This window comes from Prionailurus bengalensis, chromosome D1, assembly GCF_016509475.1.
Source record: "Prionailurus bengalensis isolate Pbe53 chromosome D1, Fcat_Pben_1.1_paternal_pri, whole genome shotgun sequence".
NCBI lineage: Eukaryota > Metazoa > Chordata > Mammalia > Carnivora > Felidae > Prionailurus > Prionailurus bengalensis.
In genome coordinates, this window is record NC_057346.1 from 111,433,490 (window position 1) to 111,449,135 (window position 15,646).

Sequence of the window (15,646 nt, forward strand, 5' to 3'; positions counted from 1 at the left end):
TGTGTTTTACAGTGGTTAAATGAGGAGCAAATTATCCAGAGGCTTGTGGAAATAGTTCATCCATCGCAAGAAGAAGACGTAAGTTCTCTTGTGCGACTGTAAACTTGATGTTCTTGTTTTGTTTTTTAAAAAGCAACCGTGTTTATGTGCACAGAACATAATTGTACGAGACGTGAAGGTAGAGGACAGGTGTTGTTAAAGTTGACCGTTTTCTAAACACTGAAGGGTTTAAAAAATTCTACATTTTCCTGTTGCCCAGAACTTTTCCGGAAATGCGGAAGACAGCAGGCCCCGGTTCCAGCACCGTCTCCCGGAGCTGGGATTTTGTGCTGCGTCTGCTCGCCTTTGCCGCAGACCTCCGTCCACACTCCTTTTTTCTTGCGTGCACATCTTGAGCCCAAATGGTGTGGCCACATCTGCACTTGTTTGTCTCTGTTCTGGCTAAAGCTTTCCGGGCGGCACCTCAGAATCTTCGTCACCACCGGACCCCTAGAGCGTTGGGCTCCTGGCGGTGGCACTTCCTGGCCTGGCTCACGGCGCTCACGTGAGGGTTTGGCTTTGTCCCGGGTGCTGACGACGGACTCGGCAATAGGATCGAGGCCGGGTTGGAGCATGAAGACAGAGCTGTGTGCCCAGGGGATGCCCATGCGGGGTCGGGGAGGGGTCCCCAGGACCAGCCCGTCCGCCTCGTGGAGGGACCCGTTGCTCTGCTCCTCTGCCGCTGCTCTGGCTGCCACCTTCAGCAGGGCTGGGCCACATGGGATTGCGGGCGTTCAGCCCTTTCTCCCCGCGCACGTGGCACTTCTGTGGGGCTCAGCCTACTGTCTGTGAAGGGGCTGCTTTAAAGTAGAGGCGGGGAGGTCGGGGGACCCTCTCTTAGGCCTCTAGGTGGCCACTTAGTTTGAAGAGTGAGCCCCACGGAGGAGTAGCAAAAAGCTAGGCGTGTGTCCCCGGAGGACATTTGGCTCACAAAGGTGAATTTTCTATCGAGGTTGAGTTAGCCCCTTCTACTCTGGTGCACTCAAAACCTTTGCTACCTGGAGTTCAGCTGAAACGGGCTTTTCCAAAAAAAAAAAAAAAAAAAAAAGTTAATCATTAAAGGTGCTATTCGTTCCCCGTCTTGCCCTCGGGACCGTGCAGCCGGCGCTCCCCTCGGTGTCGTCACTGCCGACGTTCCGAACACAGTGCCGCGCACGCCCGTGCCGTGCGGGTGCTCGAGTGCGGGAGCCCTGCCCAGCGGGAACCCACCGTCTGGTTGGGGTGGTCACCCCTCCCGTGCCGGGGGTTGGACGCTTCCCGAGCACGCTTCCCGTGTGACCCAGGTGCGGCCAGTGCGGGCCGTGGAGAGAGGTGACGGGGAGCGCGGCCCGTGCCACTCGGGGGGAGTATGTGTCCGTGGACGAGGCTTGCCTTTCGCCAGGTTCACGTTCCTGAACGGCAGAGCTTGATTACTCAACGGGAAGTTAGTTATACCTGCCCGCGAGGTTCGGGAGAAACTGATAAAGGAGAAGCCCAGCTCTGCAGCTTTCTTTTTTCTTTTTTCAAGGACAAAGCATTTGGGGCATTAACACCTTCTTTACTTGCCTTGCAAGAAAGTTAATTTTGCCTCTGGACAGTCCTGTTGATACTTCTGTTGTGTATTGTGGGATACATTATATGCTAAAATGGCACTGACCATTTGTGTTCGTGAAGGAAACGTCAGGCTCCTAGTTCTGGTCGGTGGATTTTGCTGTCCTGGCGCGTGTCGTCATCTGTGCCAGAGGATCGCTGTCGACCGCGCCCGTGTCGCGTGCCACAGAACGTGATGCGCGCGGGTGCTGGGACTTCGGGCCTTTCCTGGCAGGCTGTTACACCACACACGAGGAGAACATGCAGTATTTCTTACCCATTGGCATATTCCAGGAAGCTTTGTCTTTTTTTTTTTTTTTTTTTTTTTTTTGGTTAACGTCCATGTGTTTTTGAGAGAGAGGCAGAGAGTGCTTGCACGCGAGTCGGTGGGGAGCGGGGAGAAAGGGAGAGAGAATCCGAAGCAGGCTCCACGGTGTCAGCCCGGGGCCCGACACGGGGCTGGGACTCACCAGTGAGGTCATGACCTGAGCTAAAGTCAGACACTTAACCGACTGAGCCACCCAGGAACCCCTGTCTTTATTTTTTAAATCAGTGCCAATTTAAAAGCTAATTTATGAGCTTCTATGCTAATAAGAGTACATACGGTTGACCTTTGAACAACACAGGGGCGAGGGATGCCAACCCCCTACGAAGTCGAAAATCCACGTAAAAGTTTGGACTCCACGGACGCTTAACTGCTGATAGCCTGCGATTGACCATAAGCCTTGCCGATCCGGTCAGCCGTCAGTTAGCACATAGATTGTGGATGTGTTCCGTGCACGTTCTTCTAATAAAGTAAGCTAGAGGAAAGACAGTGTTGTTAAGATAGTCCTAAGGAAGAGAAAATGCATACTTACATGAGTATGGTACTGTATTAAGAAAATCCACGTGTGAGTGAACTCGTGCAGTTCAAACCCGTGTTGCTGAAAGGTCAGCTGTGTTTGGGGACGTGTTTTTTTCAAGTTTTCACTTGTCGAAATTCTTCCTTGCCAGAACTTTGATCACATGTCCCTACACATGGAAATCTGTATCGTGCAGTGTTGTTACATGGAGCTCATTAGCCTGGGAGAATAAATTGCTCGTGTCTTTACCTATGTGACTTCTTTTGAGCTTGACTTTCTGTTGACTGCAGCTTATTATGGCCAGTGTTAATTTGTGTTATTTCTTAAGCATTTTCTTCTCTAATGTTTTATTATAAATTTGACATTTGACGTGTTTGATAGTTAAAATTGTACTTTTTCCCTTTAGCGGCATTCAAATGCTTCACAGTCACTTTGTGAAATTGTTCGCCTGAGCAGAGACCAGATGTTACAGATCCAGAACAGCTCAGAACCAGATCCCCTGCTTGCCACTCTAGAAAAGTATGTTTCAAAGTCTGTTCTTGTTCTTTGTTCTTATCGATGCTGTTCGACGTGTTACCATTGTGAGTGTCGGTAAGTCTTCCTTATGTGGGAATCGTGTCCCTGCAAAGTCCCCTCGGGTGGGTGAGAAGGTAGGAGAGCCGGCTTATCTGACCTCAGCTGTCTGTGGGGCCCGCCGGAGACCCACAGGGTAAGAAGGTGAATAAATGACATTTGTGTGTGGACTTTCAACTTTCAAGTAGTTGTAAACTAGAATTCTGTAAAGCCATCATAAGAGGGGGTGGCCGCAGTAGAACTGTAGTCACTGCCCCACAAGTCTTTGGTGGAGAGTCTTAATACACAAACTAATTTGACCCATTTTAGTCCATGGTTCTTACTAGAAGCTCTTCTTAGTGTTTACTATATCTTTGCAGCTGACTAGGGGCAACCTGACCAGCCCTGATGGAAGGGTCACAAGCCCTATATGTTCTGTGTCTTTGAACTGCTCGTGCCCTTGCTTTGAGACCGTGCCTTTGAGCAGCCGTCTCCTGTTTGGGTGGAAGATAGCTTGAGGATGCTGTGCTGTTCCGAAATATGCGAATGGCCAACCCGTAGGTATTAGTTTCTGTAGATTCACACATTTTCTGAAAGAATGCTTACCATCAAGCTTGGGCATACATTCGACCTGCATCCACACGGCTGCAGGCTGTTGGCATAAAGAAGAATCAGGCGTTTCCGCCCGTCAGATGAGTAAGTAGAGAGGGTGCACACACCGCTAGCTGTGAGGGACGCGTGGCGGCCTTGCTTCAGTGCACGGCCGCTCTTGTTCTCGCTGATGACTTCGCCCGTCCTCTTGCGATCCTTCTGTACGTTGACGTTCATGTGGCTTCTTTTGGCTTAGCTACCTGGAAGGTCCTTTTATTCAAATAAAACATGTGTGTGTATTACTTACCTGGCAAGTGTGAGATGAGCAAGGAACAAATTAGAGACGTCGTAACCTTTTTAGTCTGTCATCGGAGAAGCAGAGTTGTGTTTTCCCAGTGAGTGTTGTTGACTAGGAAGGAGTTGACTAATTCTCTGAGGGAGCGAAACAGATTATTGGTTCCTGAGTGATATGTCATTTTACCCATCCCATTTCCGTTATTCTTGGCTTTATGGCATGCGTACTCTTTTTATAAATATAAGACATTCCACATTCAAATACCAGTAATCATAGTATTAGGTTGAACCACGTCAAATTGCCATTTGAGTAGGGTAAAAACATATTGAATACCAACAATCTGTGGTTCATGACAGCAGTTGTCCAACAGAAATAAAAGATGTAATTTTAAATTACCCAGTAGCCACATTCAAGTAAAAGGTGAAATTAATTGTAGTAATTATTTAATCTAATTGATACAAAATATTTGAACATCTGCTCATTTAAAAAATTATTGAGGTATTCTACATTCTTTGCCCAAAGTTTTGGAAACCCAGCATATATTTTACACTTAGGACAGATCAATTGAGACTAATTGCAGTTTGAGTACAGTGGCCTCATGTGGTTGACTCTGGCCACCTGGGATAGCAGGTTCGCCTTGAATGTCAGACTGACCAACATTAATCACGGAGTTTCAGCGCCACCAGAGCCCTCTCAAATGTGGAATCTGACCCATGAAGCCTGTGTATGGACTAGCTCTTAGAGTTCAAGCTGTGTCTTTAGTCCTGGATCAGCTATAAATTGAATTATACAGGTACATACTCAGAATTGACATCATTAAATATTAGTTGGAGTAAATTTCTTCAAATTCGTGGACTTGAGGAGTCAGGAGTCCCATGCTATCACTGAGTTAAATCTTCACTGCACTTAGCAGTGGGGAGACTTACTCTATAACAGCGCCTCCCACACTCTTCTTGAGATGAGAACCAGCCCCTTTTAATATCACACATGCTCCCATGTTATGGTGGTTTCTTAGTGTCTGTTGATTAAGAAAATGCACAGTGACCAAAGGCTTCTACAGGCTTGGTAAACTTACTAATCGTAATAACATTTGTATATAGTTGATATATTGTCAGGTAGTAATGTATAATACCTGTTTATGTTTGATAAATTATGGCGTAATATAGCAATATTATATTTTTTACGATTTTAACGTTTATTTGTTTTTGAGAGAGAGAGTGAGAGCGAGCGAGCAGGGGAGGGCTAGAGAGAGAGGGAGACACAGCATCTGAAGCAGGCTCCAGACTCTGAGCCGTCAGCACAGAGCCCGATGCAGGGCTCAAACCCACGAACCGTGAGATCGTGACCTGAATCGAAGTCGGATGCTTAACCCACTGAGCCCCCCCAGGCACCCCTGTCTATTGTGGTTTCAAGCTGCTAAGTAAGAACATCACTTGAACGAGAAGGTGGACGTCTATAGTTGGTCGCCGTGTCCATACTCCTCTACCTGGGGTGAGGCTGCTATTTGAAGAATAGACATATTTACTGTGAAAAAGCTGTCTGTTTTCCAGAGCTCAAGCCCAAACCTAGTATTTATTCTCTGGACTGCCATGCGTTGAGTAGTGTTTACGGTGCTGTTTTGGGCCAAGGTCTCACAAGGGGTTTCAGTGCTGGTCTGGGAGTGTGTGAGAGCTCCTTCCAGCAAGGGGGTCCTCTGAAGTTAGGTACCAGTTGTATTTGCTTCCCCCAAATAAAAGGAGATTCTCCTGCTTGCTGCCCTAGCCTGGAGAGGGCGGCGGTGTTGGGCTGCGGCGGGCCCAGCTGTCCTCCACATGACTGGCGTCTCCGCTGGGTGTGCAGCGGGGGCTCCCCAGCTGTAGGCCCCATTGTACGGGAGACCCCAGTTCTAATTCACTTGGATTCGGAAATACTGAGATCCTGAGAAACTGAGATTTTTCCTTGAGAACACCCATGTAAGTTTACCTAACAAGTTACCCTTGTGTTTTACATTGATCATGACCTTGAATATGTAATGGGAAGAGCCAGCCCGCAGAGAATACTTTTTGGGCAGTAGTTCAGTCAGATCCACTTCATTGCTACCGTGTTACTTTGATTTACCAGATTTTAATTAGAGGGTAAAATGCAACAATTGATCTTGTCTTTTACCTGTTTCAGATCTTAGTTAATTATACATCAGTGCCTTTGTGGGAAAACGCTTGTGGGTTCTATTTACCTTTTTGAAAAATTACCCTTCTTTTGTGGGGCATAGAGTTCCAAATCTTATTACCACCCACAGCTACCACCGCCACCACCCTGGTCTCAGTGGGAGGTGCCCGCCAATCTTGAAGTATTTGTTGGCTCTCGGCAAGATTGGCAAAGGCCAGCAGGGCCCAGGTAATTCTGCTGAGGCGGCGGGGTGGGGCGAGTAGGAAAGTGTATGTGGGAGAGTTGCATTTCTAATAAGCAGGATCACTTGTGTGCTCTAATAAATGTATTAAAAATAAAACATTAAGTAAAACGGATACTTACCTTATCGGTAGCGTGATTTTTTTTCTCTGACGTTACTGTTAAATGATGTTACGGTTAGCACTTGACTGTTGATTTGTCTCCCCAGGCAAGAAATTATAGAACAGCTTCTATCAAATATTTTCCACAAGGAGAAAAATGAATCGGCCATCGTCAGTGCAATCCAGATATTGCTGACTTTACTTGAGACACGGCGACCAACGTAAGCTTTCCTTTTGTCCTACAGCAACGAGCCATGTTGTCGTGCTTTTAGATTTCCTAAAAGTGCAGAGTCGTTGGTTGATAAAGGGCAACATCATGCCCTTGAATTGCAGGTGCCGAATCTTTTCCCACCACATAAACTGTAAGTTAGTTTTATGTGAATGTGGTAGGTAGGGATATGGTTTGGTGACGCTGTTTATGGGCAGCGTCTGGGTATTTGTAACAGTTATGAAAACGTTGCTGTAAGTGCTGTCATAAAACGCGTCACAGCGGAGAAGCTTCTTTCCTAAATATGAAAATGGAAAAGAGGTGTTCTCCTGGTCGGTGGGCAGCTCTCTCTCCTCCACGCAGCGGTTCAGGGACTTTCTGTCTTGTGATTCTTTCCTCCTCGTGCTAGCTTGAGGCTTCACATTGAGCCTTTGGGGGTTTCACATGTGAGGCCACTGCAGCTGGTGAGGCTGTTTTAAAATGGATGGGCAGGTGGCTTGAGGCCTTTATGGCAAAATTTGAGCAAAGTGAGAACCAGAAATGTGGTGTGCTTCCCCCAAGTGTGTGTCCCGGGCCAGCCATTTGTGTTCGTCGTGTCATTCTTCAGTTTATGTCCACTGCTGGCTAATTCGCTTGGTGATCATCAGCGTTTTCTGATGGTTCCCTGGAGCGTGAGAAGAGGTACGTATCCGTAAGCATTGCAGGAATATGTGGTTTAGAGATTAGAGTTTGTGTTTTCTCACTCGCTGTTGGATTTCTCCGGTAAACCAGAGGGCATGAAGAGGACAGAAAAGGGCTGCCGTCAGCAGATGAAAATCTCGGCCGTCCAGGGTTTCTGGATGTGTTTCTAACGATGTAATTTTGGTTTCTAGCAAAGTAGTGAGGACAGCCATTCTGCTTCCCAGATACCTGATCTCTTGTCCTGGTCTGTTGAGTTCTTGGTTAGCGGTCGGGGAAGGGCAGTCTGGCAACCCTGCTTCAAATGCCTTGTAATTTGGAGATTGCGTCTGCAGCTTTGACCGTGTCTTCTGTAAATTCTGTTTCAAGTCACGTAACCGGCAACTTTTCAGGTGTCAGTCAAGTGGCGCGGGACTGTCATCCTGCTGGTTCTGCCTCACGGTGGTGGCACCATCTCTGAAAATGGTCTGGAAGCACCTGAAGCGGTGTTGGTGGCTTAGACCAGCTGCCCTGCCTTGAGAAGGCTACTTCCGAGAACAAGGATACATCTTTGTGTATGGAAGAGAAGAACCACACCGCTGTGCAGCCTAAAGCAGACAGAGGAGATACCCCAGTAAGAGGAGGAAAGTTCTGACCAGAAGGAACTTGTCTTCAAATCAGAAAGGTTTATCAAATACTAAACAAGATTAAATATTAGGGGGGGAGGGCTCAGATTCTAGCCTTTTCCTGATGAGCTTTCTGAATCCCAGGAAGAAAGGATAAATCCTGAAGGTATCTGGCTAAGAAGTCGTGGGTCAACTACAAAGCGGATCGGATTGCCAGGCCTGTTCTCTGTGCATGTGAATAGATCTTCCATGGGTATTGTAACTGGATACCGGAAAGCAGGGCAGGACTGCGACCCTGACGCGCCGTTGCTGGTGTGTGGGGGCGGGAGAGCCATTTTAAAGCCTCTGTGACCTCAGTGTGCCCATCTGGTTTCTGTTCAGGGGGTACATTTTGTGAAGATTGTACTTTGCCGAAACCAACGGAAAATAAGTTAGAATAAAGAACTCGAAGGGATAATATCGGTAAAATTGATGATAAATGAAATGGATGGGGGGCGGGGTGAGCATTATTAACATGAATGTGAAGGTTAACTTTTAAGAAAGAATCATTGAATAAGTCACGTGTTGGGGAAAACAATGAACTTTAGATTATTTTAATAAAACTTAAGACACGAGATGGGGTAAGTTAGTATGTATGTCGGTTCTTGTCTTACACCAAGGAACTGAGGTGCGCTCACAGTTTTTCTCATCGTGATAGATTATAGTTCAGATACATTTTCCGTAAATGTAGAGTAGTGGGCTGTGACGCTGCCGAAGCTCCCTAGGGGGCAAGCAGGGCCGAGAAACCTCAGAGCTGTAGGCACGGGGTAATTTGCATACACCTGCAGGCCCTTCCCCGGGGAGCCGCGGTGGCGGTGGCGGTGGCGGCGGCCGAGGCAGGCAGAGCTGGGCAGACGAGAGAACACTCCGCTTTGCCCCGGGCGCGAGGAACCAGAGCAGCGGCCTTCGGGCAGAATGCACGATCCCCCTCCGTGACCCTCCTCTACCCTCTCTCCCGCTGAGCGAAGCTCTTTGGCTACTAAGGACGCGCTCCAGCCCCAAAGACACAGCTGGAGACCATTTTGGTAGGCGGAAGGAAGCGCAAGGAACCCTCTAGCCCACAAGACGGGGGGGCCGCATTGTGGGCCCCGACCATTAGAGTTGCCCTCGCACTGAAGCGAGGTCAGTGAGGCCTAAGGCCCTGTCAGCTGCCTGAGACAGGCCAAACCAAAACAACATTTTCCCCACCGGCAGTCCCGGTTCCCTGGGCTGATGGGGCGGGAGAGGCCAGTGTGGAAGGACGCCCTGCGGGCACAGGAGCAGGCTTAAAGGGTAGAACCTCCGAAGACCGAGCTAAGGAGTGACGGGGGGAAGACCTTGGCGAACCAGCCCTAACTGTAAACACGGAGTAAGGGGACACACACCTGAAGTCTGGAGCGGGCTGAGGTCACGGCAGCAGCAGAACCGAGACCTAGGCCAGCCGCTGACCGGAGGGGGGGGTGAACCCTGCCTTGAGGGCCTGGAGAGAAAGGGGCGTGTGTTCTAGAAACAAATAGTGCTTGCTTACTGACCGACGCGACTTGCCCACCTTTCCACGAAAAATTATTAGACGAGCAAGATTAAAAAACCCCGAAAACTCAAGAGCAGGAGTAGTCAACAGACCGAGATTTAAAAATGCTGGAACTGTCTGCCAGGGAATTTAAAATAACTCTGATTAGCATGCCAGCGGCCTGTGGGGAAAATGGACAAGCGCAAGCAGGTGAGGGGACTTTAGCGGAGAGAGAACGTCACACGGACAGTGCTGGAGCTGAGGCCCGCAGCAGAGATGAAGAAGGCTTCGGGGCTTACTGGTGAAGTTGGACGCAGTCAAAGAAGGAATCTCTAGGACGTTAGAAATCACCCACACTGACCGTGAAGAGGTGAACCAAAAAGACTTGCTTTGTGAGCTGCAAGGGCCTAGGAGTGACCCGCCGCTGGGAACAAGGACCGGTGGCCAGATCTCGGTCCCTCACACCAGTCTCCAGGGAAAGGAACCGGGGCTCCTGGGAGAAGTGGCTGGTTCTACAGGTAGGGCAGGAGGAGTCTGGAGCATCGTGTCAGGTAAAAATTAGGAAGTACAGAAAACCCTGCAGAACCCCACGGTGTAAGTGGCCGGGGTTAGGTCAGAAGAGCACTGGGCCAACTGACACCCAGAGCCAAAGCCGATTGGCCCAGTCAACACCCCCCACAACGGCACAAGGCGTCGTCTTCTAACCCAGAGTAGAATGTTTCCGATAGTTCATACTGATACCAATAAACAGAAGAGAAGAGACACGTCTCCCCTGCGGAAGAGTTGCACGGAGTTCATGTGGGTACACCCCCCTCAAGGAGGAAGAACAAGACTGCCCGCTCTCGTGCGTAGACCGCGCACCATGGCTTCACTCCAGAGAGTTCTGTGTGGAAAGACAATAAAAAGAGCACCTTGACAGCGACTCTGGCAAACACTTCCTGGGCCAGATAATCAAAGTGGCAGCCGGTGACAAGTTGTGTTGACAGTCTGTGCTCTTGTGGCGTCACGGAAGTGACGTTTTCCCTGTGCGGGCTTCCTCTCAGAGGCCCCGCGGTCACGAGGAGAACATGAGACAGACTCCGGTGAAGGGACTGCAGGATACCTACCCAGTAAGGTCCGAGTAACCGTCCCAGCCAAGAGGAGCCTGAGGAGACAGGACAAGTAAATAAGGTGTGGTGTCTTGGACGGGATTCTTAAACGAAGGAGGGACCTTAGGTAAAACCGAGGAAATCTGAATAAAGGATGGATGTTGTGTGTCAACACTGACGTATTAATTGTGACAAATGTGTTAATAATGTTGTAAGATACTGATAACGGGACACTGGGTTTGGGTTGTGTGGGGACGGTCTGTGTTACCCTGGCAGTTTTTCTGTAAATGTGAAACAGTTCTAAAAGAAATTGACACAGCATTTCGACAGAAACCCAGTGACAACACGGAAGACTGGAACAGCAGTAGCAGCCCGCGTGACCCAGGTGACACTTGCAGAGCCTTCCCCCAGCCACGTCAGGGCGCGCAGTCTTTCCAAGTGCACATGGAACTTTTATCAGGATAGACCAGATGCTCGGCACAAAACCGTAACAAATTAAAATGATCTAATTATACATAGTATTTATTCCAACCATAATGGGTTTAAGATTGCTGGAACATCCCCAGATATTTGGAAACGAAGCAAGACCCTTCCTTTCCTTTTCCTTTTCCTTTTCCTTTTCCTTTTCCTTTTCCTTTTCCTTTTCCTTTTCCTTTCCTTTCCTTCCTCCCCTCCCTCCCCTTCCCTCCCTTCCTTCCTTCCCTTCCTTCCTTCCCTTCCTTCCCCTCCTTCCCTTCCTTCCCCTCCTTCCCTCCTCCCTTCCCCTTCCCCTTCCCCTTCCCCTTCCCCTTCCCCTTCCCCTTCCCTCCCTTCCTTCCCTTCCTTCCCTCCCCCCTCCCCCCTCCCCCCTCCCCCTCTTCCATTCCATTCCATTCCATTCCATTCCATTCCATTCCATTCCATTCCATTCCATTCCATTCCATTCCCTCCCTCTCCCTTTTTTCTTAGGGAGAGAGCATTTGCATGTGCACTAGCCAGGGAAGGGCAGAGAAGGAGGGAGGGAGGGAGAGAGAATCTCTGGCAGACTCCACGCTCCATGCAGAGCCCAACATGGGGCTTGATCCCACAACCCCGGGATCATGACCTGAGCCAAAGTCAAGAGTCGGACGCTCAGTTGACTGAGCCACCCAGGCACCCCTTAAATGTTTACATCAAGAAAGACAAAGTTTTGTGCCAATGATCTACTACCTTAAGAAACTAGTAAAAGAAGGGGGCCCCTGGGTGGCTCAGTCGGTTGAGCATCTGACTTCGGCTCAGGTCATGGTCTCACGGTTTGTGGGTTCGAGCCTCGTGTCGGGCTCTGTGCTGACAGCCTGGAGCCTGCTTCAGATTCTGTGTCCACCCCCCGCCCCCCCAGCGCTCGCTCGCTCTCTTTTTTTTTCTCTCATTTTAAGTAAATGCTTAAAAAAAGAAAAACTAGTCAAGGAAGAGCAAATGAAACCCAGAGCAAAGCAGGAAGGAAATAATAAAGATGAGAGCAGAAATCGAAGAGATTGAGAAGAGAGAAATAATGCAAAGAACCAGTGAAACTTAAAAGCCCTTTCTTTAAAAAGATTGATGAAACGAATACATCTGTGCTCAGATTAAGAAAATGTAGAAAAGATACATATTATAAATCACAGGAGTAAAAGAGGGGACATAATTGCCTTCCCCACAGACATTAGAAGAGTAACAGAACACTGTGAACACTCGGCAAACGGTTCCAACAGTTTAAAGGCCGCGGACAGCTTTCTTAAGGAAGTACCACCAGAGCTCACTCCGGAAAGTAATAGCTAGCATGATGGTCTTAGATCTTTTGAAGAAGTTTAATTCCTATTTAAAAGCTTCCGGCAAAGAAAATTCCTGGCCCAGATTCGCTTCACTGCTGAATTCCACCGAAGATCTAAGGACTCTACAAAAATACAGGGGAAAGGACATTTTCCAGCTCATTTTATGAGGCCATCCTTACTTTGAAACTAGACGAAAAGAAAAACTAACAAGATTCCACAAGAACTTAGATGTAGAGTTCCTTAAGAAAATATTAGCAAATTAAATACAGCAATATATTAAAAAGATAACATGTCATAACCAACTACGCTTATCTTGGGAACACAAGGCTCATTCATCCTTCAAAAATCAATCAGTGTGGGGTGCTTGGGGGGCTCAGTCAGTTGAGCATCCAACTCTTGATTTCGGCTCAGGTCATGATCCCAGAGTCATGGGATTGAGCCCCACATTGGACTCTGCTGAATGTGAAGCCTGCTTGAGATACTGTATTCTCCTCCCCTCCCCTCCGTTCATGCGCTCTCTCTCACAGAATGTGTGTGTGTGTGTGTGTGTGTGTGTGTATGTGTGTGTGTGTGTGTATACACACACACACACATACATACATACATATATATAATCGGTGATAATGACCAAATGCAGACAAAATGGTAGAGCGATAGGAACTCTTATTTGTGGCTGGTGGGAACACAAAATGATACAGCCACTGCAGAAGACAGTTTGACAGTTTCTTACGAAACTAAATATAATCCGGCAATTATGGTATTTACCCAAAGGAGTTGAAAACTGATGTTCACACACAGACCTGCACACGGATGTTTATGGCAGCTTTATCCACACTTGTCAAAACTTGGAAGCAACCAAGATGTCCTTCAGTAGATGAGCGGATAAATAAACGGCGGTATAACCAAACAGATATTACCCAGTGCTAAAAAGCATGAGCTGTCAAGCCTCGAAAAGACATGAAAGAACCTTAAATGTTACTAAGTGAAGGGAGCCAAGGCAAAGTCTACATACTGTATGATTCCAGCCGTGTGACATTCGGGAAAAGGCAGAGCTGTGGAGACAACAGATCAGGGGTTGGCGGTGGGGAGATGGATGGGTGGGTAGAGCGCAGGGGACTCTCGGGGCAGTGAAAATAGTGTGGTGCCATCATGACGGATATGTGTCGTCATGCATTTATGTAAATCCCTGGAATGCACAACAGCAAGAATGAACTGTGATGGTAAACTCTAGACCTGTGGTGCTTATGTTGTGTCAGTGTAGGTTCATTGATCGAAATGGATATACCACTCTGGGGGTAGGGATGCTGATAATGGGGGAGGCTTGCACATAAGGGGGTGGAGGGCACATGGACCGTCCCTGTACTTTCCCCTCCACTTTGCTGTGAACTTTAAAACTGTGAGAATGAAGTCTTAATAAAAAATCAAACAGTGATACTAACAGATAAAAGAAGAAAAACCATGTAGTCATCTCAGTAAATCCCTTTATGATAAAAACCTCTCAATAAATTAGTAATAGAAAGGACCTTGGAAACTGATAAGGCCCCCTTAAAACAAAATCTGTAGCCAATACCATTCTTAATGGTCAGAGACTGAAATGATAAGCCCCTGATATCAAGGAACGTGGCAAGGATATTCATTACCAGTCGTATTCAGCCTCCTGAGTCCCAGCCAGTGTAGTAAGGCAGGAAAGAAAGAAATGGCATCCAGATTGGAAAGGAAGGTATAAACTGAATCAGTGTGCAGATGCCAGGATTGTCTTCACAGAGAATACGAAAGAATACAAGAAAAAACAAAAACAACAAAACAAGCAAACCCCGAAACTACCCCTCCGAGGACTAACAAATAAATTATATATATATATATATATATATATATATATATATATATATATATATATGTATGTATAATTGCAAGACATCATCAGGTCAGTATTCAAAAATTAGTTGGATTTCTTTCTCATGGCAACAAACAACTAGAATTTGGAATTTTTATGAAATATTTACATAGAAAAAAGAAAGTACTTAAATGTATACCTGTTTATAAAGTGTGTGTAGGATTTAATGCTGAAAATCATTCCATATTGATGAAATCAAAGACAATCTAAATGGAAAGAGATACTGTGTTCATGGATTAGAAAACTCAATATTGTTGAGATGTCAGCTCTCCCCAGACTGATCTGATCTGAAGTGCCCATGTAGTTCCAATCAAAATCCAAGCAGGAGTGTTTGTAGAAATCAACAAGCGACCTCAGGGTTGTGAGTTGGAGCCCCGTGTCGGGCTCCATGCTGGGTGTAGAGCCTACTTAGGAAATAAAAAGACAGGCCACACACTGTCAAAGAATATTTACAAATCATGTGTCTGAGCAAGAACTATATCCAGCTATATAACGAATATTCAAAACTTCAGTAATAAGAAAAACAGTCCAGTTTCTTAAGATCAAAAGATTTGAGCAGACACTTAATGAATAAAATATATTTGTGTAGCAAATAAATATAAAAATGCCCATCATTTGTCAGTACTGAAATTCAAGTTAAAACCACATTGAAATACCATTACGTACCTTTTGAACAAATTGTATTTGTTTCCTGTGTCTGCTGTAACAAACTGTTGTAACAAAGCCACAAACGGGCTTAAACCAGCAGACACCACTGCGTCCCAATGAATGCTGGAAGCCCAAGTTCAGGGTGTCAGCAGTGCCGCACTGCATCCAGGGACACTAGCCGAGACTCCTCCTTAGCCTCTTCCACCTTCTGGTGGCTGTTGGCATCTTTGGGCTTGTGGTCACCTGCCTCCTTCAGCTTCACATCCCCTTCTCTGTGTGCCATTGTGCTTCTTTAAAAAAATTTTTGTTTAAACATTTATTTTTTTTTTGAGAGACAGAGCCAGGACGTGAGCAGGGGAGGGGCAGAGAGAGAGGGAGACAGATCTCGAAGCAGGCTCCAGGCTCCGAGCTGTCAGCCCAGAGTCCGACGCGGGGCCCGAACTCATAAGCCGCGAGATCATGACCTGAGCCGAAGTCGGATGCTCAACTGACCGAGCCACCCAGGTGCCCCATTGTGTCCTTTATAAGGACACCCGGAATGTCATTTAGGGGGTATCCGGATAATCTAATCTCCTCTCAGGATCCTTAATTGATTACATTCAAATAAGGTAACATTCACAGGCCCTGGGGAATAGGGTGTAGACCTATCTTTTGGGAGGCCACCTTTCAGCCTCCTACACAGCTAAGCCAGACCACAAAATAGACAGTACTCCATGCTTGCGACAGTGGAGAGCCACCTGGAGGGCTCACAAGTTACTCTTGGGAATGCAAAGTCAGACGACCGGTTTCTGAAAACGTTTGGCAGTTTTTCCAGAGTTAAACAGACATTTGTTGTACCATCCAGCAATGTCTTA

At 47.2% G+C, this 15,646-nt stretch overlaps 1 protein-coding gene across 31 annotated transcripts in view; it reads left to right on the forward strand.

Moving 5' to 3' along the window:
• Window positions 1–15,646, forward strand: part of PPP6R3 (protein phosphatase 6 regulatory subunit 3) — a 136,520-nt gene that overhangs the window by 77,910 nt on the left and 42,964 nt on the right. For all 31 annotated transcript variants that reach the window (XM_043581908.1, XM_043581910.1, XM_043581909.1 and 28 more), the window contains 3 exons: window positions 13–78; window positions 2,857–2,969; window positions 6,482–6,595. In XM_043581908.1, coding sequence (XP_043437843.1) covers window positions 13–78; window positions 2,857–2,969; window positions 6,482–6,595 — 293 coding nt within the window. The remainder of the gene's footprint in view (window positions 1–12; window positions 79–2,856; window positions 2,970–6,481; window positions 6,596–15,646) is intronic.